Source organism: Brassica napus, chromosome A6, assembly GCF_020379485.1.
Source record: "Brassica napus cultivar Da-Ae chromosome A6, Da-Ae, whole genome shotgun sequence".
Lineage (NCBI taxonomy): Eukaryota > Viridiplantae > Streptophyta > Magnoliopsida > Brassicales > Brassicaceae > Brassica > Brassica napus.
Genome location: NC_063439.1, coordinates 23,521,134 through 23,543,100, shown reverse-complemented (window position 1 = coordinate 23,543,100; position 21,967 = coordinate 23,521,134). Strand labels below are relative to the sequence as shown.

At 39.5% G+C, this 21,967-nt stretch overlaps 5 protein-coding genes across 6 annotated transcripts; 3 read left to right on the top strand and 2 right to left on the bottom strand.

Annotated features, from left to right (window-relative positions):
• The first annotated feature begins 304 nt into the window (after nt 1-304).
• LOC106348884 lies at nt 305-1,726 on the top strand. The gene is made up of 3 exons (XM_013788708.3): nt 305-444; nt 836-1,210; nt 1,459-1,726. Exons 2-3 carry the CDS (start codon nt 994-996, stop codon nt 1,482-1,484), a joined length of 243 nt encoding a protein of 80 aa, XP_013644162.2. The 5' UTR covers nt 305-444; nt 836-993; the 3' UTR covers nt 1,485-1,726.
• A 452-nt stretch (nt 1,727-2,178) lies between these two features.
• Nucleotides 2,179-8,071, top strand: LOC106348883 (probable histone-arginine methyltransferase 1.4). Of its 2 annotated transcripts, none has more exons than XM_048735240.1 (16): nt 2,179-2,424; nt 4,794-4,815; nt 4,996-5,043; nt 5,196-5,298; nt 5,467-5,604; nt 5,707-5,810; nt 5,908-6,006; nt 6,084-6,153; nt 6,264-6,360; nt 6,437-6,491; nt 6,578-6,661; nt 6,748-6,825; nt 6,989-7,092; nt 7,195-7,367; nt 7,452-7,591; nt 7,789-8,071. In XM_048735240.1, exons 1-16 carry the CDS (start codon nt 2,261-2,263, stop codon nt 7,858-7,860), a joined length of 1,551 nt encoding a protein of 516 aa, XP_048591197.1. In that variant the 5' UTR covers nt 2,179-2,260; the 3' UTR covers nt 7,861-8,071. The 2 variants fall into 2 exon arrangements, with proteins under 2 accessions (XP_048591197.1, XP_048591196.1); XM_048735239.1 differs by having other exon boundaries at nt 5,461-5,604.
• Nucleotides 8,072-8,146: 75 nt separating this feature from the next.
• On the bottom strand, nt 8,147-15,446 carry LOC106348882 (isoleucine--tRNA ligase, chloroplastic/mitochondrial). The gene is made up of 22 exons (XM_048735238.1): nt 15,217-15,446; nt 14,451-14,649; nt 14,215-14,369; nt 14,036-14,137; nt 13,865-13,934; nt 13,638-13,750; nt 13,427-13,495; nt 13,181-13,288; nt 12,724-12,868; nt 12,303-12,534; nt 11,925-12,211; nt 11,676-11,812; nt 11,290-11,437; nt 11,033-11,164; nt 10,813-10,941; nt 10,579-10,706; nt 10,320-10,484; nt 10,070-10,195; nt 9,609-9,682; nt 9,258-9,507; nt 8,832-9,011; nt 8,147-8,513 (listed from the first exon to the last, which is right to left on the bottom strand). The coding sequence occupies exons 1-22, from the start codon at nt 15,295-15,297 to the stop codon at nt 8,268-8,270; spliced, it is 3,276 nt and encodes a 1,091-aa protein (XP_048591195.1). The 5' UTR covers nt 15,298-15,446; the 3' UTR covers nt 8,147-8,267.
• A 126-nt stretch (nt 15,447-15,572) lies between these two features.
• On the top strand, nt 15,573-17,824 carry LOC106348880 (chaperone protein dnaJ 49). The gene is made up of 3 exons (XM_013788703.3): nt 15,573-15,728; nt 15,851-16,953; nt 17,239-17,824. Exons 2-3 carry the CDS (start codon nt 15,878-15,880, stop codon nt 17,252-17,254), a joined length of 1,092 nt encoding a protein of 363 aa, XP_013644157.2. The 5' UTR covers nt 15,573-15,728; nt 15,851-15,877; the 3' UTR covers nt 17,255-17,824.
• Nucleotides 17,825-19,777: 1,953 nt separating this feature from the next.
• LOC106348878 (uncharacterized serine-rich protein C215.13) lies at nt 19,778-21,736 on the bottom strand. Its single transcript, XM_048735241.1, has one exon. The coding sequence runs from the start codon at nt 21,195-21,197 to the stop codon at nt 20,049-20,051; it is 1,149 nt and encodes a 382-aa protein (XP_048591198.1). The 5' UTR covers nt 21,198-21,736; the 3' UTR covers nt 19,778-20,048.
• Nucleotides 21,737-21,967: the final 231 nt, after the last annotated feature.

The window sequence follows — 21,967 nt, the reverse complement described above, 5'->3', positions numbered from 1 at the left end:
TAATTGATTGACTTTGCTTGTAGGGTTTATGCACCAAGCGACCCAGCTAGGAGACTCGATGTTGGTGTTGTGACGATATGCAAGTTCAAAGCCTGTTTCACGGTCGAACATAACTGAAGTGTAGAAATGAGTTCAACACCGGAAGGCTCAAAAAACAAAGTATTTGTTGGCGTGCTATGCACCACAAATCTTTGATTGTAATCTGTAACCTTTCAAAATTTTAAAACAATAAAATCAGAAGAAAATATATTTAAAAATGTTATTACAAAACAATCTAAAAAAAAAAGCCTAACAATAATATCAAAATATCTAAGAAGTTGCGTGTTGCCGACCAATAAAAGAACAAAGGTTTAGTTGCTTACTGCAGAGTCTTGAATAGAGAGCATAGAGGTGAGAGAGATCCCAGCAAAGTCTTCGCCTTTCAACCTTGCTCTGTGGTGGACTGTGAGTTTGTAACCTTTTAATCTCTGTGAAATTATTCGCATCTTGATTTCTTGTGTGTTGTTGCGCTTCTTTGCGTAGATCAAGTTTGGGTCTTAGCCTAGGGTCTGTCAATTCAGTTGGGATGTAGCAGTTCAAAGGATAAACAGTGACACTCATGAGATTTGAGATGAATATCTTCTCTGGTTATTTAATATAGATTTTTTTTTGTGTGTGTGCAAAAGTCATTGTCTTTTGAGTTTGGTGTTGTTTGACAGTGAGGTTAGCAAAAATTGGTGAATATATCTATTGAGTTTACATGAGAGTTTGTTTCTTGCTTGAATCAGTCTCCTTTTCTTAGTTTCTCTTTGGTCTTGAAATATCAAATCTGTGTCTTTCTTTCTTATTATGTTAGGTTGATATCCTTGCCGGCTTTGGACAAGAGAGTGAGGTGTGTGTGTTTGGATCAACAGCAAATGGGTCTAGTTGCATAAAAGCTTAAGATTGTGTGCCTTTTCCCTCTTGTTAAAACCCAAAAAAAACTGCTTTAGCCTCGTCAACATTTGAATAAAAATGCATCTGTGGCCATCATTGAAACTTAGAAACTCTTTCAAGAGCACTAGCAAGAAGAAATATCAAAGGACTAACAGCAGCGGGCAGCATAGTCAAAGCAATCAACAGAAACTCCTAGAATCTAACCCTGAGATTCAATCTGGTAGCTGGTTTTATGTTGTCTGCGGAGATCTTGCCATGGTTCTCTCTTGCTGCTTCTGTTGTTTCTGCTGCGGAGGTAAACCTTCTCCAATCATTTTTCCTCTTTTGTATATGTCTCCGGATGAAACTAGGTTGTAAAACTTGATCAGCTCCTATATACATATAACTTAAAATGGAAATCATCCAAGAGATTTTGGTAACAGTAACTTAGGGAAATGGTATCAGTTTAGAATAGAAACTCATCTGTGGATTTTCTCTTTTAAGAGGAAAATGTTTCTTTCTTCTTTCAAATTACAGACTGTTTCTTTGTTCAAACTATTTCAGCTTGCATTGATGAGGAAGATAATTGATGCTAAGCTCCCAATGGAGGAGCAAGTGAAAAGATAATTATAGCTCTTTATAAATTACAGTTTCTCTCAAAATGTAACATATTGTTTCTATTGACTTTCTGAATTCATATATTTAGCTTTATACAATCAACTATTCTACTATTAAAGTTGTCTGATTAGTGGTTACAGGACTTATTAGTGAATGCCTTAGTTATCTGCCACCACAGACACTTGTAATCAAATCTCAAAAGCACATTTGTTAACTTGTTGGTGATTCCTCCTCCATTGCTTCCCACTATGATCAACCTCTATTGATGACATGTCACATCATGATAACAATATTCTTTTCGTATCATCATCAATCCATCATTCAGAAGTATGTACATCTAACAGAAGTATGTACATCTAACTCATTTATAATAATAATCTAAGATCAAATTTAATTTCTAATCTCCTAAGATAAACATGTAAGAAGAGCTGACAAAAAAAAAAACATGTAAGAAGTATTCAAACTTTAGGCCCAACATTCAAATGGATCTCATTAGATAGCCCAAATATGGACCATTGCACGTCTACCACGTAATAATATCAGAAAACCAAAAAAAAAAAGGTTTAAATACAAAAACAGACTCCAGTATCCGACTAAATTACGAAAATACCCCCATACAGTACTGTTTCTCTTGGTCTTGTGTCGGCTCAAGCTCGCTCCATACTGTCTCCCTCTCGTATTTCCTCGGAGCTCGTGAAAGCTCCCCTCTTTGATTTATCTATACATACACGTAGTGTACTCTCAAATCATGGATAAGCTTAAGCAGAAGGAGTTCACTTTAGCTTCCCTCACTGATCTCACCTCCCCTTCTTCCTCATCTCTTTCTTCCTCCCCTGTTGTAGCTACGTTCTCCTGCGTTAACGAAGTCACGGAACTTCGGTTTCAGGAATCTGAATCGGCTGATGGTTTCAGTTTTTATTAGAGGAATTGAAGTTTGATGTTGAACAGAAACCAAAGCTCTCGTGAGGAAGATGAACACAAGAGAATCTGGAAATTATAATTGTTTCTGTTAATCGTAAATGAAGAAGATACAAGTGTTTATATACACATCCGGTTTATACCGGTTCTCACTAACCAAACCACAAACCAACTATACATATTCTAATACTCCCCCTCAAGATGTAAGGAACTTGCATCTTGGACTTGAAAACCATGTGAATAGGGGAATTTCTGGTGGTCTTGGTAGAGAACAATAAAGGAGATCAAGTATAAACTTGAACCAACCAGAACCTGCCACATTAATATGATCAGTAGAAGCAAAGGCTCGGTTCAGTCCTTGTAGAGAGAGTGATGGAAAACTCTGTTTCCATTGCAGATCATGAAGGATCAAGGCTGCTTGACTGCCACTGAACAGAACAACAGAAAGTAGAAGATAGCTGAACCAATCCCATTCCCAAGAAGCAATAGCCAATGAAGTATATTCAGCTTCGTCTGGTCTTCTACAAACCACATCTTGCTGCATAGATAGCCAATAGGCTGAGACAAATCTTGAATCAGTCTTGAGAAAATGCAGAAAACCTGAAGCAGCAGAGAGATGTAAAACAGGAGATGCAAGCATATAATGCTTCAGCTGTTTCAATACAAGACCAGTGGAAGATCTCTGCATTTGCAAAGTAATAAGTAGCTTAATGAGCTTGTGATAGCGAGAAGCAGCAGACATGAGACCTCCACTCAATAAGAAATAGCTTGTCTCAGACATTATCTCCATCTTTTGTAGCAATCTGTCAAACTCTTGAAGTTCATGTCTTGTACCCAGAAAGTAAACCACATCAGCACAAACCACATCACGCCAAATGTATGAACCACACAACAAAATCAAACTCTCAGCAACACTGAACAACGTCACGTAGAGCGTACTCGAAGTCTTGAAACCAACAACCATCGTGATATACTTCAGCCAGAAATCAATTGTTGCATAAGCATGTTGATCAAGTGATATCAAACGAAACGAGGAGCTTAAATGTTGAACCAGTGCAGCAGCTTCAATGGCATAGAAGGTGATAAACGAACCATGAGCAAGAGGAGCTATCACTTGCAATCCTCTGTAGATCATCAACACCAGTACATCTACTTCACACGCCAAACGTTTCTCCCCCTGTCGACAAAGATGCTGATGCTTAAACTTATCTTCTGAAACCTTCTGCAGTTTATTAGCAACACACCAATAGACAGTTCCAGAACCTAGATGCCTAGAAACTGAGTGTGTTAACCAAACACTGACCAGTTCAGAGAAGCTACACCAAGAACAATAGGTGAAGTAACTCTCTGGTGGTCTGCATAGAGAACCATTTCTGAACTCACACTTGATCTTTGAGGTTGCTTCACAAAGGAAAGCTGATAGGAATGACTTAGCTAAAGAACAAGTTTGAACCAGTGTTGGAGGATAAGCAGAAGCCATTGAATCAAACGGAGATGCTGACGTCAAAGACGATATGAAATGATGATGAATTGCCTTGAAGAAACAGATCCGTTGATCAACAAGCAGAGAATGTAACTGCAAGAGAATCCAGCTTGACAAGAAAGCTGAACAAGAATCACAGACGAACTCTGATCCAAAAGAAAACGCGATCAACTCTGATCGGAATAAGTCGCACAAAGGCAAGCGGAACGAAGCCGCAAATACGATCAACACTGACCGAAAGAAACTCGATCAACTCTGATCGGAATCGCACAAAGGCGTAAACAGCAGAACAAAGCCGCAGAACTCCACCGCAAAACGAACTCCGCCGCACAATGAACTCGCAACGAACTCCGCCGATGGAGAAACACAATCGATCGTCAATCGATTGGATACGGAAGCACGATCACCACTGATCGGAAACAAGAAGACGCGATCGGAAGAAAACGAAGCTCGAACGGATAAAGAACGATTCTAAAGTAACTCGAATCAGGGAGATTGAGCTGAGAATCAGTGATATCAGCCTGAATCGGAGAGATGAAGCTTAGAAACGAAACAATCCGAGCTCAAATCGATGAGATCAAGCTCGATTCAAGAAAACAAAATATGAACCAGAACGTGATGTGATGAAGATGATGATGAACAGTGAATCGAAATCAAGCGGAAGAGGATCAGATTGGCTCTGATACCATATTAGAGGAATTGAAGTTTGATGTTGAACAGAAACCAAAGCTCTCGTGAGGAAGATGAACACAAGAGAATCTGGAAATTATAATTGTTTCTGTTAATCGTAAATGAAGAAGATACAAGTGTTTATATACACATCCGGTTTATACCGGTTCTCACTAACCAAACCACAAACCAACTATACATATTCTAATAGTTTTGATCTTAGCTCCACTCAGGTGACTGTCGACTTGCTTTCAGTTATCTTTCTTTCATCCAAAGTTTGAAACTTTACTTTGCTTAATTAAGTAATGTAGCAAAACATACTGTAGTGAATGTTTATTATGATATTATGAACATTCTTGGATTAAGCATTAAATCGTATCTGTTGTGTTTTTGAATCTGTGTGTGTTGTTCAGTTGTTCAAGTTGGGGCCGCTTCAGTTCGTCTGTGTATCTGATAAAGATGTACGTCATACCTCTCTCTTTTTGTTCATTAAGTTTCCTTTTCTTCTGAGTGTTTACGAGATTTGTTTTAGTAGTTTGTTGTGGGAGATGATTTGTTTCACTTTGGTTACTAAAAGTGTCTGATGGATATTTGGTCTGATTTTTGTAACCAGAATTCATTGTCTCGAGGGGTTGTAATAATGTTTAGAGATGACAAGGAAAGCAAGGATTTTTCTGATTCCTTTGGAGAATGGACAAAAGATGCTGTTAAAAAAGGTGCCTCTTTGGAAACTTCTGTGTTTTTTCATGAGTGATGTGTATGCGTAGAACTTTTGTTCTTATTGTTTCTAATGAATTAGACGCCTCTTAGTAGCCACATTACTTTATGATATACATGACTGTTGCTCGTAATCATTCCTTGACAAATTCTTATTCTAGGATCAGGCTTGCCGAATGGAACAGTTTCAGATAGTACAAGCAAGTTCGATAATAAGATAGAGGCTGCTTCAGCCAAAATGTATTTCCATTACTATGGGCAACTTCTACATCAGCAAAACATGCTACAGGATTACGTGAGGACAGGTAGGCCTTTGTGCATTGGTATCAGAGGAGGAATATCTTTAGTTTTCTTCACAAGATAGTTGACTTATGATTGCTCTTTTTACGCCATGTTACTGTCTTCAGGTACTTATCATGCTGCAGTCATGGAGAATCGTTCAGACTTTTCCGGCCGTGTTGTAGTCGACGTGGGTGCTGGAAGTGGCATTTTGTCAATGTTTGCTGCACTGGTATGCAAATATTTAAGAAACTTTGAGATCAAAGGTTTTAGAACTACTCTAGTTCTGCATTGCGCTTTTGTTTTTCTAATAAGTGTCCATTGTTTAGGCTGGCGCCAAGCACGTGTATGCTGTGGAAGCGTCAGAGATGGCTGATTATGCCCGTAAGCTTATTGCTGGAAACCCATTGCTTGCTGAACGGATCACGGTAAGACCTGTAGTCCAGTTTTGTTAGTACATTTTTCATGTTTCTGATCTTCTTTACGTTGGTTGGCGCAAGTGTAGGTCATCAAGGGAAAAATTGAGGATGTTGAGTTGCCTGAGAAGGCTGATGTTTTGATCTCTGAACCAATGGGTATGTGTTTCAGAGATGGATTCTTTTCACGTCCTTTTCATGAAAATTAGAATCTTTCGAAAGACAAACTTTGTAATTGTAACGTTACTGATTGAAGTATGTGCCTGTAGGGACTCTGTTGGTCAATGAGAGGATGTTGGAAACATATGTTATTGCCAGGGACCGTTTTCTGTCTCCAAATGGAAAAATGTTTCCAACAGTCGGAAGGTAAAGCTGATCTTCGGTAGCATTACTTTTCTAATTCATAAAAATCATTCTTTCTCATGTTACTTTCTCATTGTAGGATACACATGGCACCTTTCGCCGATGAATTCTTATTTATTGAAATGGCAAATAAGGTACATAATACGCATCTTATAATAAATGGCTGGCTTATGTATGTGATGTTAAGCTTTCACTAATTAGTTTTTCCACCTCTATGCAGGCTTTATTTTGGCAGCAACAGAACTACTATGGAGTTGATTTGACACCTCTATATGGCTCAGCACACCAGGGTTATTTTTCCCAGGTATACTTACAAGTTACAACTAGTGGATCATTGATTAGTGTGTTCTTTTTTCCTTTTACAATGAGTCATATCTACTGATTTTGTAGCCTGTCGTTGATGCATTTGATCCAAGATTATTGATAGCTCCCTCGATGTTTCATGTGATTGACTTCACTAAGATGAAGGTACAGCTGCTCTCTTCATAATAATTGGTTCAATGGTGTTTCCTTAACATCGAGAATTTTTTTGGGGATACTATTTTCACATATATGGAACCTCAATTTGTAGTCTTCTCTGTTTGGTGAATGACATGATCCAAACTCATTAGCTGTCTATTTATTTTCACAGGAAGAACAATTTTACGAGATTGATGTTCCGTTGAAGTTCACAGCGTCTGTGTGTACCAGAGTGCATGGACTTGCATGCTGGTTCGACGTTCTCTTTGATGGGAGGTATCAATCCATAACAAATTTATACGTTGTGTCTTGCAGTTTTCGTTAATATACCTTTGCTGTCATACAATGCTAACTTGATATGCTCTCTACATCCAACAGCACGGTGCAAAGATGGTTCACGACAGCTCCTGGTGCGCCAACAACCCACTGGTACCAAATAAGATGCGTTCTCTCGCAGCCGATTCATGTCATGGCAGGGCAAGAGATCACTGGTAGACTTCATTTGGTTGCCCACAGTGCTCAGAGTTGCACTATAAATCTAACTCTCTCAGGTCAATTTTGCCCTCTCTTGCATCTCTCCTTTTGAACCATATCAGCTTCTTTCTTACTTTGTTTCAAATTGACTTCTTAAACAGCTAAAATGTGGAGGCCCGGTGCCAGTCAAGGTGGAATCCTCCAAACATCATCGTGCAAACTTGACTTGAAGGAACCTTATTACAGAATGTCTCAGCCACAGGTATACCCTGTTGCACAAGAACCACCAGCACAACCGCAAGTAAGCGTTTGTTATTGTCTTGATTAGACAATTAGGATATGTGTAACCATTGGGCGCTTTATCATCTCTAAAGTGTGAAATACCGTCGGACATATAGCTATATCACCACTTCTGAATCCATCAGACTCTTGGAATTTTACATCTATACAGAAGTATAACTCAGCGTTATAACATGTGTGTTCATTTTATCGGTGCAGGACTTACAGATACAGAGTGAGGACTTGGAAGAAGTAGAGTTGCTACAACAGAACGCAAACGCTCAGCTCTAGAGTGCAAGATCCTTGCCATTGCTTCCACCCACGCCATGTTTCTGTACTTACAGTTTGGTTTCCTTGGTTTTAGCTCCGACCCTTCACTTTTTAAGACATTGAATCTTACGAATTTATGTTGGGTCCTTGTCCATTTTAACTACGTATCACTACATGATTTTTGATCCTCTATTAGGAGACACCAAGTTAGTTGGGTTTTTGGTGCGTAATATTTTGTAAAGTCGATCCTTACTATCGGATATTAACTGGGGCTAGAACTGGAAAGTATTGGCAAGACTACCAAAAATATTCCATTTTAGCAACTTGGATTATTATCATCGAGTCCAGTGAAAAAAAAATGAATTGGACAATGTACAAAGAGTGCATTGTGCAAATAAATTGTTACAGTACAAAAGCAAATTTGAAGATCAGTTGATTACAGCTGCAGCCACAGGCTCAGGCGGATTAGCAACAATGACATTGAAGCAGCGTCCACAGAGAGTGGGATGTTCAGAAAAGGACCCGACCTGGCCTGAGTAGTTCCAGCACCTCTCGCACTTGGATCCCTCGGCACGTGACACACCAATCCACACTTTGTTCTCTCCCTCCACATACTCTCCTGTGTGCTGCACACTGCTTACCATCTCCGTCTCCATTGACGACAATACCTCAACCTGTACACATCCACAATAGTTTCATGGCTAAATTTTCATTGAAATGTACTCACTATCATCAAACCTAAAATTTATTCTAAAAAACTACGTGGATCCTGGACACGTGTCATCAAAAGGCTACGCTTAATCCATGGTTTTTCTGTCGCACCAAAATACAGAGATTCAATTAAAATTACTCGATTTTCATATCCATCTCTTAGGTGTTTAGGTTTGTCTAGAATGTCTTCTCATACATCCAATTTCAACATGATGTCCCTACTGCTATTATGATCTCAATTGAGCACAAAGTTTCCAATTCCCTCGAGATTTAGTGCTTACCTGTGATGTGAGGAATATGCGTTGCAGCGTGTCAGCTTCATTCTGAGCTTCACACATCTCTAATAATCTCGGAGCCATGCTTACATTGGCGGTATGCAGATACACCTTTGCTTCTAAACTGGAACCGATTAATTTCCCATTACGTGCAAGCTCCAACACTTTGTTCACCTCGGTCCTCAACTGTCACACACGCACCGTAAGCCTTATTAAGATCCTCGTTACATAGCAGGCATCAATAAAATGTTGTCTTGAGTAAGAAGTAAACAAAGGTTAAAACGAAAAGGTTATTACAGAGAGATAATGTTATATCCTAACTGGGTCGTATCCAGTAAGAAGTTAAGGAACTTTAATTATTAACTATAAGACGTGTAGATGGTGGAAATTGCTGAGAGTTTAGACGCTATGATTTTAGGAGATTTTAGATACCTCGAGAAGCCTTTCCCAGAAGAGAACGTCTTCAGCAGGAAATGAAAGCCACTGTTCATTCAACAGAGGCCATTTAAGTTCAAAGACAAACTTTGCTGCAGAGCCATCTTCATTTTTGTACTCAAATGGTAGATTTTGCCAGACATCTTCTGCTAGGTGAGGTACTATGGGCGCGATCACTCTCAATATGGATAAAAGATGTGTTGAAAGAACTGTTTGACAGCTTCTTCTGGTAAAACTCGAAGTTCCCCTGAGATTACGTTGAATAGCACATAAGTATTGCAATCAAAGATTGGTAAGCGATAAATAGGTTATAGCAAATATCAAACCTAAAGAAGATGAAAAACTTACCCAGTATACAGTCTATCTTTAGCAATATCGAAGTAGAAATTTGACAGATCAACAATTGTGAATCGTTGTATGATCTGAAATAAAGAAAGTCACTTAATAACACGGATCATCTAAAACATGAAATTCAGCCTCCCCAGGAGGCGCAAGCATACCAATTTGAAACTAAATAGCAACTTCGCTCTCATAGAGAGATATTGCTCAAATCTGAAGTATGGTTTCTTAGATATATTCGAGATCTTAATCAATAAACTAAGTCTCATAATGGTAATTTATCTACGTTCTCCGTCACAGGCAAAGGAAAACATGTGAGTGAACTAAATCATTTTAATGGGTTTTCCAAATTTAAGTTGCTATTGCCTATCTGCGACCCAGTCATAAAATGTGACACATTTAAAGAGACCACTACTCTGAGGACACTGATCTGTTCAACTGTACCAAAATAAGATGGTGAGGTTTAGTACCTGGAATATTTTGAAAAACTGGTAGTTCTCGTAACACTCTTGTATGTTCTTTACAACATTCTCAAGCTGGAAGAGAGCATGCTGATCAATGATGGGTAAATCCTGGTATGGCACAGCATTATCAACCTGCAAACAGCCACAACTTATATATTAAAAGACTGTCGCCGATGCAAAACATAAATAGAGGCAATAAATCTTGAAAAGTGGAAAAAAATGCAATTCTACATAAAGTTTCGGGTCAGAGACATACTCTCCAATCATGAAGATTGCCCAAGAGATATCTCAACGTTCCTCTCAGTTTCCTATATATATCAGACATCTGCCGAAGAATTTGTGGGCCAATTAGAACATCTCCTGCGTAATCTACACTAGAAACCCAGAGACGCATAACATCAGCTCCATAAGCAGGTGCGTCCTGGCATAAGAAGATAAACTTGTCAAGAAACAGATTGAATGGATCATAAAGATGTTTTTACAGAATGAGCATGGTTGTTATTCCACTGACGAACCTTTGAATTTTTCCCTCCTTCAATGACCAAACGTGGGTCAACCACATTACCCAAAGACTTGCTCATTTTCATACCCTTCTCATCCAGTACAAAACCATGTGTTATGACGGCAGAATAGGGAGCCTTGCCTATATCCAATAATAAAAAATGTTAAGAAAACTCACACCAAGAAAACTAAAATATGTACAATCATCTGAATTTATAGAGGCAGTTATCACGGCGAGCATTTAGCACCTTTTGTTGCGATGCTTGTTAACAAAGAGCTCTGGAACCATCCACGATGCTGATCAGTACCTTCTAGATACACATCTGCAGGAAAAGTAAGACCCTCGCGTTTCCCCAATACACCAGCCCAAGAGGAACCTGACATACAGATGAGAAAGAAGTGGTGAAAAAGAAGTTTTTTGGTGCTTTGTACTATTTAATTTTATTTAACATTCTTTTATTATAGTACCTGAGTCAAACCAGACATCCATTGTATCAGTCCCTTTTTCATAATCAGCTGCTTTATCACGATATTTCTCAGGAAGTAGGTCTTCCACCGACATATACCACCACGCATCACTGCCCTTTTGGGAAATTATAGCTGTCCGACAAGGTATACAAATAAGGGTACAGGAAACCGATAGCAACTATAGCGAGCATGAATAACAGAAACATAGCCTCTAAGAAACATCAAAAAGGAGACCATACTATCTATTTAACTCTTACACTTAACATGTTCAACTGTCTCCTCATTCATGAGGGGCTCTTTTGTCTCAACATGATAAAAGACAGGAATAGGGACACCCCACGTCCTTTGTCTCGAGATGCACCAATCAGATCGGCTGGAGGTCATGGCAGATATTCTGTTAACTGCCTGAAGCCAAAACATATCAGGTACCATATTGAACTCCAAACAACGTAACAAGCAGATCATAGAAAGAATATATAAGGCAGCTAAGTAAGAGGAGGACAAGCATGGATCAGTTTATTATGTGGTTAAAATATGTTGCGAGTCTCCTTCTATAGCTAACATTCATACGTGATGCTTTCAACCCACACACTCAGGCCAAAAGAAATCAACGTATATACTCAATATGCAGTTAACTAGGTACCTGATGTGGTATCCATTTTACATCGTTGATTGCATCCATAGTGGCCTTGCGAAATCCTTCAACTGATGCAAACCACTGCTCAGTTGCTCTAAAAATCGTTGGTTTCTTAGTTCGCCAATCATATGGGTATTTATGAGCTGCATCCAAAGGAAAAAAAAAATCAAAATCATACGACTCTTTTAATCTGCGATAGAGTGAATGAAAAATGAGCTAAAATGATTGGCCATAAAGCATCTGCAGCCAACTCACCATAAGATTCTTCCATGACCAGAGACATATTTTCATCCAAGTAACTGACAACAGCACTATTCCCGTCTCCAAGGACAGAGAGCCCTCTAAACTGTCCAGCTTCTTCAGTGAAATTCCCTCCATCATCCACAGGAGAGACAATAGGCAGTCCATACTTCAGACCGGTTGCATAATCCTCCTGACCATGACCAGGGGCAGTGTGGACCAATCCTGTTCCTGATTCCGTGGTTATGTAGTCACCCCCTATAACGACTGGACAGTCCCTGTTGTCAATTGGATGTGTGTACCTAGAACCATAAATACACAACATAAACCAAGGGATTGAATTTATAGCAACACACACAAAACTGAGGTTCCTTGTTTCTTTTTTAATGAAACCTGCAATTTTCAAGATCAGCACCAAGGAATGTTTTTCTTATGATAAGCTTCACACCCCATTTTGCTTCTAATGCTGGTACAAGGTCGGTCGCTACAATCACGCAAAGATTTTGTTGAGTCTTCAGAACCTTCCCAGGCATTTTCTTTTTCTTCCCTGTCGACGCAGATTCATCTTCTGGGGATGAATGCACTTCAACAACAGAGTACTGAAGCTTTGCATTCACCGCCACAGCTGAAAGTTAGACAAGAAGGTAAGGACAGAGAGTACTAAGGATCTTATATGGCATCCAGATACAAAAAAACAAATAAAAAATGAAGAGTGTGTATCCTTGCATCTACGTGTACGTGAGGTTGGAAATAAACCAAGTAAATTGGATGTACTTTGGCGGACGAGAGTAACATATGATAATATGACACTTACCAGCATTGGCTGGAATAGTCCAAGGTGTGGTTGTCCATACTGCCAAGCATATATTAGGAATAAACTCATCTAAAAGGCTTGTTTTCGCTCCACCAACCAATTTAAAAATAGCATATATGCTTCTTGAAACATGACCCTCCGGATACTACATATAAAGGCAGAGAGGCAGGACTGGTATAAGATAACCACGGTAACGTTTGGAATCGTCTAAATATTCAAACATGAAAGCGGCATGCATTAAGAAGGGGGTAGATAATTTCACTAAATCAGGGTTCATCGAGGATATATAAAGCAGCACTCTGGGTCTGGTCTAATAGACTACAGATCACATTGCGGTAACATGTAAACAGAAGTAATAAAAAGGACTGGTATAATTTTAGCTGACTTTAGTTTTGCCCTGAGATATCCGATATGCTTTTTCTTCTTAGACTATTTGAGATGAAAACGAGAATTTTACCTCTAGTTCAGCTTCTGCAAGGGCAGTACGAGATGAAGGGCTCCAGTGTACTGGTTTCCTTCCTCTATAGATGTACCCTTGCAAGGCCATCTGGCCAAATACTTCAATCTACAATATGTGATACACGATAAATTGATATGTAGACTTTATCAGGCTTTTGAAACCTTACAGAACTCTTACGGAAATCTTCCTGAATGATTATTGAATCCTGTACATAATGTGGGAAGTCACAGGTAAAACCATTACCTGGGCTGCTTCATATTCCGGATCAAGAGTTAGATAAGGATTGTTCCAGTCTGCCCATACTCCAAACCGCTGTAAACATCAAGTATTATGTAATATGTGCTAAATGTCAATTGAGTGACCAAATCAAGTATCGTTCATAACTTTAACGTCCTAAGAGATATAAAGATCATAATGACATGCATTACGCAGGTATGGAAATAAAGCTTGATACCTTAAATGACTCCATTTGTGTTTTGACTGTTGCTTTCGCAAATTTAGCCGCCTTCGCCCTTAACTTCAGTGGTGTAAGTTCCTTTCTCACTTCCTGATCCAGGGACTGCAGAACTGAAATGTTTGAAAGTTGCATCCAAATTACTCAGACAAGTTACAAACTGGAAACTAAAAAGCAAAGTTACTTTCGCATGGTAATGTTCTCAAGGGTCCATATTGTATACTTGCCTTTCAACTCAATTGGAAGGCCATGACAATCCCAGCCAGGAATGTACTGAACTTTATAGTTTTGGAGCAGCTGGATGAAGAAGAAGACAATTTGATAAGAAGAAACTCCTTACTTGATTGTGTAAAGAAAAATAGAAAACCCAGAGAGAGAGTAAATGCATCTCTAGGTACCTTATAGCGATTAATGATATCCTTCAGAATCTTGTTAAGAGCATGACCCATATGCAGGTCACCATTGGCATAAGGAGGACCATCATGAAGAATGAAACTCCCCTGAAAATCATACTAACTGTCTCAGACACAATTTTCTTGAAGCAAAAGTTGATGTGAGAGAATGTTGAGGAACTCACTCCTTTGTTATTATCAGAAACTCTCTTGAAGACCTGGTTCTCCTCCCACAGCTTCTGGAGTTCAGGTTCCCTTGTCAATGAATTCGCTCTCATACCAAAACCTGTCTTTGGCAAGTCAACTGTGTGCTTGTACTTTCCATCTTCTTGCTTTTCCCCTAACCAAACACAATAGCAAATATGAGTGACACATTGCATAACAGTATTAAGAAAGAAGAAAAAAACAGTGAGATGCAAACCGTCAGCTGCTTTCTTTGCTGCCATAACAGGCCCACGAGACCTACGCTTTGATGAATGACCAAACTCATTATTGGGCTGAGTTGAATACCGTGAGACGTATAGGAAAGAAAATGCCTTGACGGGAGACCTTCCCTTGGCGAGAAAGGAATCCAACGGTGTGGTTCTCCTTATATTTGAACAGTTTCTACCTGACAATACCTGAACCAGCACAAAGCACAATCTCAAAATATCAAGTGTTTTCTTTCCAATAAAATTCCTTCGATAACACGTTTTCTATAAAAGAAAAAGAGCCTGGAAAATGAAATCGTTTGAATTTGGTTATAGAGAGTTCCAAATATCATATGAGGCCGTCAATGTGATGCTCAGAAAACCAGAACTCAAGTCAAACTACTTCCAATTTCTTCTTTTTCTGTAAAATTAATACGCTCTTATCCATTTCAATATATAACCAATGGGTAAAGATCACCCCTGAAGCCTCTGAAATTTTTATCGAACAAGTGGTGTGCAACAGTACAACAACATTAAGTACTTCAAAAAAACAGACCTGAGAAGTATATACCAACATGGCTACATTAACTAAGGGGTAACTAATTAACCAAATCTCATAAACTGAAAATACCATTTCATTGATATGATGGACTAATTGAGAGACCAATGCAATTTAGAACACTGAGCTTGAAAGAAAGTCAATCACTTGCTCAGTGCCCAAAACGAATGCAATAAACGGAAAAAAGAAGGTTTAATCCTTATAAAAATTTCACATACTCTGTAAGATGAGGATTGCACCATTGCCATGGCAGCTGCTTCCCTCGGATTTCCGGCAAAAGATTTGAAGAAAGATGACATCTTCTTCACTTCTCTCTCTATGTCGCTTCGATTTTCTCACTCATTTCATGCCACGCTAATCCGCAGAACAAGGCTGAGAACTGAGAAGGAAGGAAGGAAGAGAAACGTCGAGGCACTCAGAAAGGCCTGTGTGTGGATAAACCGTTGACGCTAACCCAAACCTCAAAACTCGTTTTACTTTCGGGTTTTTTATCCTTTGACCCCTAGATTTCCTGATTTTTCCAACAAACTCCCTTTTTAAAATAAACATTATATACGGCCCATTTATAACACTTATGTAAAAATATCTTCGATGCCATCATCATCATCTCCGACTTGACTACCTCTCTTCGCGACGGCAAGCAACCACTGAATTAAACCATCAACTCTCTCTCTCTCTCTGCTCAGCTCCTCCTTCACTCTCCCATGCCAACTCTCATCCTCTGAATCAGGTAACTATTAACTTCTGAGTCCGACGATCTTTGATCCTTGTTTCGATCGTCTTCACCTAAATGTACGAAAAATTCCAAATCGAAGCTATTTTCTGAATTTGATTCGATCCTTGTTTCGGTAGGTTTTGAATTAGGGATTTGAAAAAGTTATGGACGGTAACAAAGACGACGCGGCGAGGTGTGTAAGGATCGCCGAGGAAGCCATCGCTTCTGGTGATAAGGAACGCGCATTGAGATTCATCAAGATGGCGAAACGGCTTAATCCAAGCCTTTCCACCGATGAACTCGCCGCTGCTTGTGAGAATCTGGATTCGGTTTCGGAGAATCCGTCTCTTAGTGATGAAAACCACAAAGCTGTTGATGGTGATAAGCTTGAGCCTAAGACTCACGAGAATAAGAAGAAGGTATACACTGAGGAGAATGTTGAGCTGGTTAGGAGTATCAAAAGGAACAACGATTACTATACGATTCTAGGTTTAGAGAAGAGCTGTTCCGTTGAAGAGATCAGAAAAGCTTATAGGAAGCTGTCACTGAAAGTTCACCCTGATAAGAACAAGGCACCAGGCTCAGAGGAAGCGTTCAAGAAAGTTTCGAAAGCGTTCACGTGTTTGAGTGATGGTAACTCGAGGAGCCAGTATGATCAGGTGGGGTTTGTTGATGAGTTTGATCACATCCAGAGGCAAAGTAACCGTAGTAGGCCGAGGAGAAGGAGGTATAACACTACGCGGAGTGATTTCTTTGAGGATGAGTTTGATCCTGACGAGATATTCAGGGCGTTCTTTGGTCAGCAGCGAGACGCGTTCGGTGCTGCTACACGTGCTTATAGAACTAGACAAGCGCGTAACCCACCACGAGAGGAGGAGGTTAATTTTGCTGGACCGACTTGTTTGACGATTGTTCAGATACTGCCGTTCTTGCTGCTTTTGCTGCTGGCTTATCTGCCGTTTTCTGAGCCTGACTATTCTCTGCACAAGAGCCAGACTTATCAGGTGCCGAAGACGACAGAGAATATGGAGATTAGCTTTTATGTTCGGTCGTCAGCAGCCTTTGATGAGAAGTATCCGCTTGGTAGCTCTGCTCGTGCTAACCTTGACGCCAGCGTGATCAAAGAGTACAGAAGCTTTCTTTTCCAGTCGTGTCGTATTGAGATCCAAAGACGGCGGTGGAACAAGAAGATGCCAACTCCTCACTGCAATGAACTTCACGAACGCGGGTTTGTTGATAGGTAACAGCTTTCATTTCCTCCTCCAATTCCTTTTTGGATTCTGTCATGTAGTGGTTACTGGTGATCTCCTTGTATCATGTTTACTAAGCTCTTCCACAGTTAGAAGCTGAATTGTCCAATCTATAATATCTTCAGTGAATGAATCTCTTTTGACTAGTGAAGGCCATAACCACGAATGTAACCTGAAAACCCATACATTTGCTTTGGATAATGCTAGTGTTAGTTTTTTTATGGTCACGCAACAAAGAGTGATGCTTAATCTTTTCTTTGTTTGACACAAAACAGGCAAATACCGATATGAAATCAGCTCAGGACTGTCCAAAATATAACGAAGACTCCCAGATTTTGATGTTCCAGAAGTTCTTAGTGCTGAAGGTGTAAACTGTAGTGTGCCATGTGTGTAGGGAGGATAACTATAATCTCTTTTTTTTCTCTTGTATATGGATTTGGGGATAATAATTCGTAGGAGAATATTGAGAACAACAATGAAGAACGTCCTTACAAAAGAGGTACCACTTGCTATACTCATATTATGATTCAAAAAAAAAAGACTCCAATAGTTCACTCTAGAAGATGCAGCAAATAATAGTTCTATTCATTTCTAATATGGGTAACAGCGCTTTGATATGTTTCAGTCAGATCAAAGCTCTATTGATGAGTTCACCAGTAAAATGTTTGGTTTGAGAATCTATATATTGTGCCAATGATTCAAATACTATTGTTGCTGCTACTGCTAGATTATGAAACATTAGGGACATGTGAAGAGTTACATAAGAAATTTCAATGGCTGAAAGGGTGAAAATGAGACCAAACAACATTCCAAAACCTTTGAAAAGTGGTTTCATTGAGAATGAATTGAACAACTTACTTTGGTGGAACTTTTTGTTTGGTTTGGCATTTCACTTTATTCACTTAAGTTTAGTTTCCATTCATGGATTACGGATTCGCCCACTGTCGTAGTTCACATTAAGATATAAGACAGAGATTATCATGTGGAAGTTTCTGCAGAGGAATTTAGCAAAAAAAGGGAAAAAAAAAAAGCTTCTGCAGAGGATTTCCCTGAGTTCGGTAATGCTATTTTTTAGCCTTCTTTGTGTCTTTCGTAACAATTAGTCTCAGCACGTCTTCTAGCTTGTCTGATTAGTAAGGTTCTAACTAGGGTTGTCTGATAAGTGTTTAGGCTTAATCAACCATGTTCCATATACACCCAACAATAGGAAAGGGAATAGAGCCAAATGGTCTGTAATTTTCTTATGTCCTTTAGAAAAAATGCAAAAAGTTTCATGAGGAGAAATTATTTGAAATCTGACAAGCCGAGGGGTCAGAAATCAGAAAATTATCTTACATTATTACTGCTTCTTTGTAATTTTGCGTTCCTTTTCCGAATCATTACGTTTCAGAACGGTGAAACTATGTGGATAAATTTGAGACACCGATGAGAACTTGACAAACAGACAAAACGCACACTGATGAGAATGACAATGTATTTTCAGCAAACGGATACAAACTGCATGCCGTTTTAGTGCACGAAGATCATGTTTTTTTTTCAGGCGCTTGGCCTTCATTAATGACAAGAAGTTGGTTTCAGCGATTACAGACGCTTTAAGATTCTGTTGTTAGCTTTGGCAATAACTACGAAAATGAAAGACCAAACTCACAACGCAACACATGAGCATATGAAGTCATAGAGAGGTATTAAATGGATGGGGGGGGGGGGGGGGGTTTGACCCCATTATGAACAGTATTTATATAGACCCAACATGTTCTTGTCACACAACATGATTGAATCAGATGGGTCGGCAAAAACCATTAAATTCTATAGGTGGAATGATCAAATCTATGGACTTGAAATAACTTTGATAGTTTATTATTATGAGTTGATTACACTCATCTTCGTAGTATCAATCATTCTAGAGAGCGTCGACTAGTAGACCGTGTGTTTCGTTCAGATTACGACTTCTACTGTTTGGCTACCTTGTGTTTGCCTTCAAAACAAAACCATTACTGCTTACAAGTAATTATTATTAGTTTTGTGTAACTAGACCGCAGTTTTTTTTTTTTGGTTACCATGTTATAATGATCCTAGTCTAGGTAGAACTAGAAATTTGCATGCTAGTGTTTGGTGATTTAAGAACATGCTTAGTAATTTGATTGAGATCTTGATCTCTTGAACGATCCTACTAAACTGCTCTAATGACACATGCTCAGCTTTTAAATAATCTATTATAGATAGTTTTGGTCTTTGGAACATGCATAAAAATCCACATGGAAAAATACAAAAAAAAAAATCAAAGAGTAAATGAGAAGGAGGCCCTTTTTCCCGTCTCTTCGGCTTTGCAGAATCCACAATGTGTAGTTTTCATCTCATGGACCCCTTTACGTCCTCTTCTACACGTTATATAATAACAAAATCTTCTGTTTTTTAATGTCCTTAATCCACTTAACAAGATCAGTGTGAAACCAAGTTTGCACTGTTTAAAGATTAGGTTATCACTATCAGTGTGATGTGTGTATGTAGCAGTACAACCGTTTGTTAATGCCTTAATTTTGTTGGGTCACAAGATATAAAAGAAACAAAACAAAAAATGAAGTTTTTTTGGTTGGGGACCATGGAATCATAATGCATGTGCAAAGGCATGTGCCTTTTGATTCACTCATTTAACACAAAACTCACACTTAAAAAGCCAGTCAAACCCTTCAAAACCTCATCTTTGACTAGCTTTTCCAGTGTGTTTTCTCTTAATAATTTAATTAACAATGCTAAGAAACACACCATAATGACAACATAAAGCAAGACAGATGGTTCTTCTAAGTAGAGATTAGAGAGACAAAACAAGGATTAAAAACTATAAGAAAAATAATCAAGAGAACAAGACAAATAAAACAGAAGAAAGTAGGCTCCCCAAAGTATCCTAAGCTCCCTCTCTCCTTATTTGACAAAAAAGAAGATAATTAACATAGAAGAGGTAGTGTAACATTACAATACTATTAGATCATCAACCCAATGTTCAAGAAAACATCTAATACTGATGAAAACATGAAACTTTCTCGTTTTAAGTTCACTTATTGCAACATGGGATTAAAGTTCTTTTAATTTAGCTTTTGACTACCAACAATGAAGGAATAGCATCCAAGTTCGGAACTGAGTTCTTGCTTGTAGAATCTGTTATCGTACGACCTCTCTTCCCAGAAGAAGAACCAAAAGCTCTCATTGGACTAGCAAACGCCCATCCCCAACCTCTGTTCCTTCCACCATGACCCATGTTGTTCTGATGTTGTTGTTGTTCAGCTGATGACGATGACACCCATGAGGAAGACGAGGAAGAAGAAGACGATGACGTCATAATCATAAACCCACCAAAGATCCCACCACATCTAACCATCTCCCTCACACCACCACCATTGCTACTACTACTACTAACTTTGCCTTTGCTGCTGCTACCACCTTCTCTCTGCGACTCAACTCTCCTCAAAGTACAGTCTCCAAACCCGTTAGTGATCCTCTCGAAGAAGTCTCCGGAGAAGCTTCTGCTTCCACACCCGACAGATCTGGATCTCGACACTTTCCTCTCGCTCGGTGGTGCTGCTGTAGCCGCAACGTTGGGGCTCCCGTCTTCCTCCACAATCACATCAATGCCGTTTCTGTTACTACTCTTTGACATCGAAGAGGAGGATCCGACCACCTCTGTTTTGGACAAAGCGTTTTCAGTATGTTTTGTTGTCGTGGGCTTCGAGGAGTCGTGAAAGTTTCCGACTTTCTTGCTGCTGCTATGGTGTTTGTAAGAGTGGAGATGAAGAAAGGACCAGAACCCACTTTTCTTCCTCGGGGTGGAGTCGGAGCCTCTGTAGGCGGCCGTCGTCGTCGACTGGCTTCTCTTGAAGACGATATTGGCCGTCGACGAGGAGGACTTCTTCTTAGCAAGTAAAAACGGAAGCTTGCTGCTGTTGTTGTTGTTGTTGGGTGCGGCGACGTTTCTAGCTCCGGAGGCGGAGAGGGAGAGAGAGGTGGAGACGGTGGTGGCGGTGGTGGTGGAGCCGACAGAGTCAGATCTGAAGGAAGGGGAGGAGGAAGAGGTGGAGGAGGAGGAGAGGTGTTTAGGGAGAGGGAAAGAGGAAGTGACGAGCTTTCCGAGCTTTTCTTGGAGACAGAAAGCACAGATCCCACCTGGGTTCTTCGTGAAGGGGTGGTTTACGCATTGCATCCCATCGCCCATGTCTTGTTGATGATCCTTTGCTTCCACCATTGATGATAGACTCCTCTGTTTATGTGTGTGTGAGAGGGGGAGAGAGAGGTTCAGGGAATCTAAACGAAGAAGAAGAAGAAGGAGAAGTCAAGCTTTCAGGTTCATTGGTTCGCTTCTTTTGAGAGAGAGAGAGAGAGATTGCTTGAGTGAGAATGAAAATGGAGGAAATGAAGGAGTGGGTTTGTGCAGAGAAGAGGGGTCGAGTTCCCAGGTGCACGTGGGTTTCTCTGACTGACTTCTTTCTTTCTTCTCTCTCTATAATCACATTTTAGTTTAGGACACTAAAAAGGCTTTCTTTCTGTAACCATTACTAAACCAATCCCCTCTGCTGCTTATTAAACACCCTATGCTTCTAGCTAAAAGTTAACTTAAAAGTTAGCTACATTGCTAGACGGTATATACTTTTAGATTTTTTTTTGCATTCATAAGAGAAAAAAAATATTAATTTTTTTCTTATAGAAAACACATGAAGCAGCATAGAGATATACCCATGATACCAAATGATGTTTTAACTAGAGATTGTTGAAGCTGGCTTTGAAAATAACCTTTATAGCGGGGAATCTGATACTTGTATGCTTTTTATATGTGAGAGCTTAAGTAGGAATAGGGTGAATGTCTACACAAATGTTAACTCCCCATTTGACGAGTTCTAAAGAAAAGGATCAGTTTAACTGATCTTGGAGTGCGAATAATGTTGAGAGAAGGTGTTCCGGTATGCAGCCTCTTGTTTCATAGTGTATTTAGGCGAGAGTTTATGATAGTTGAGTTAT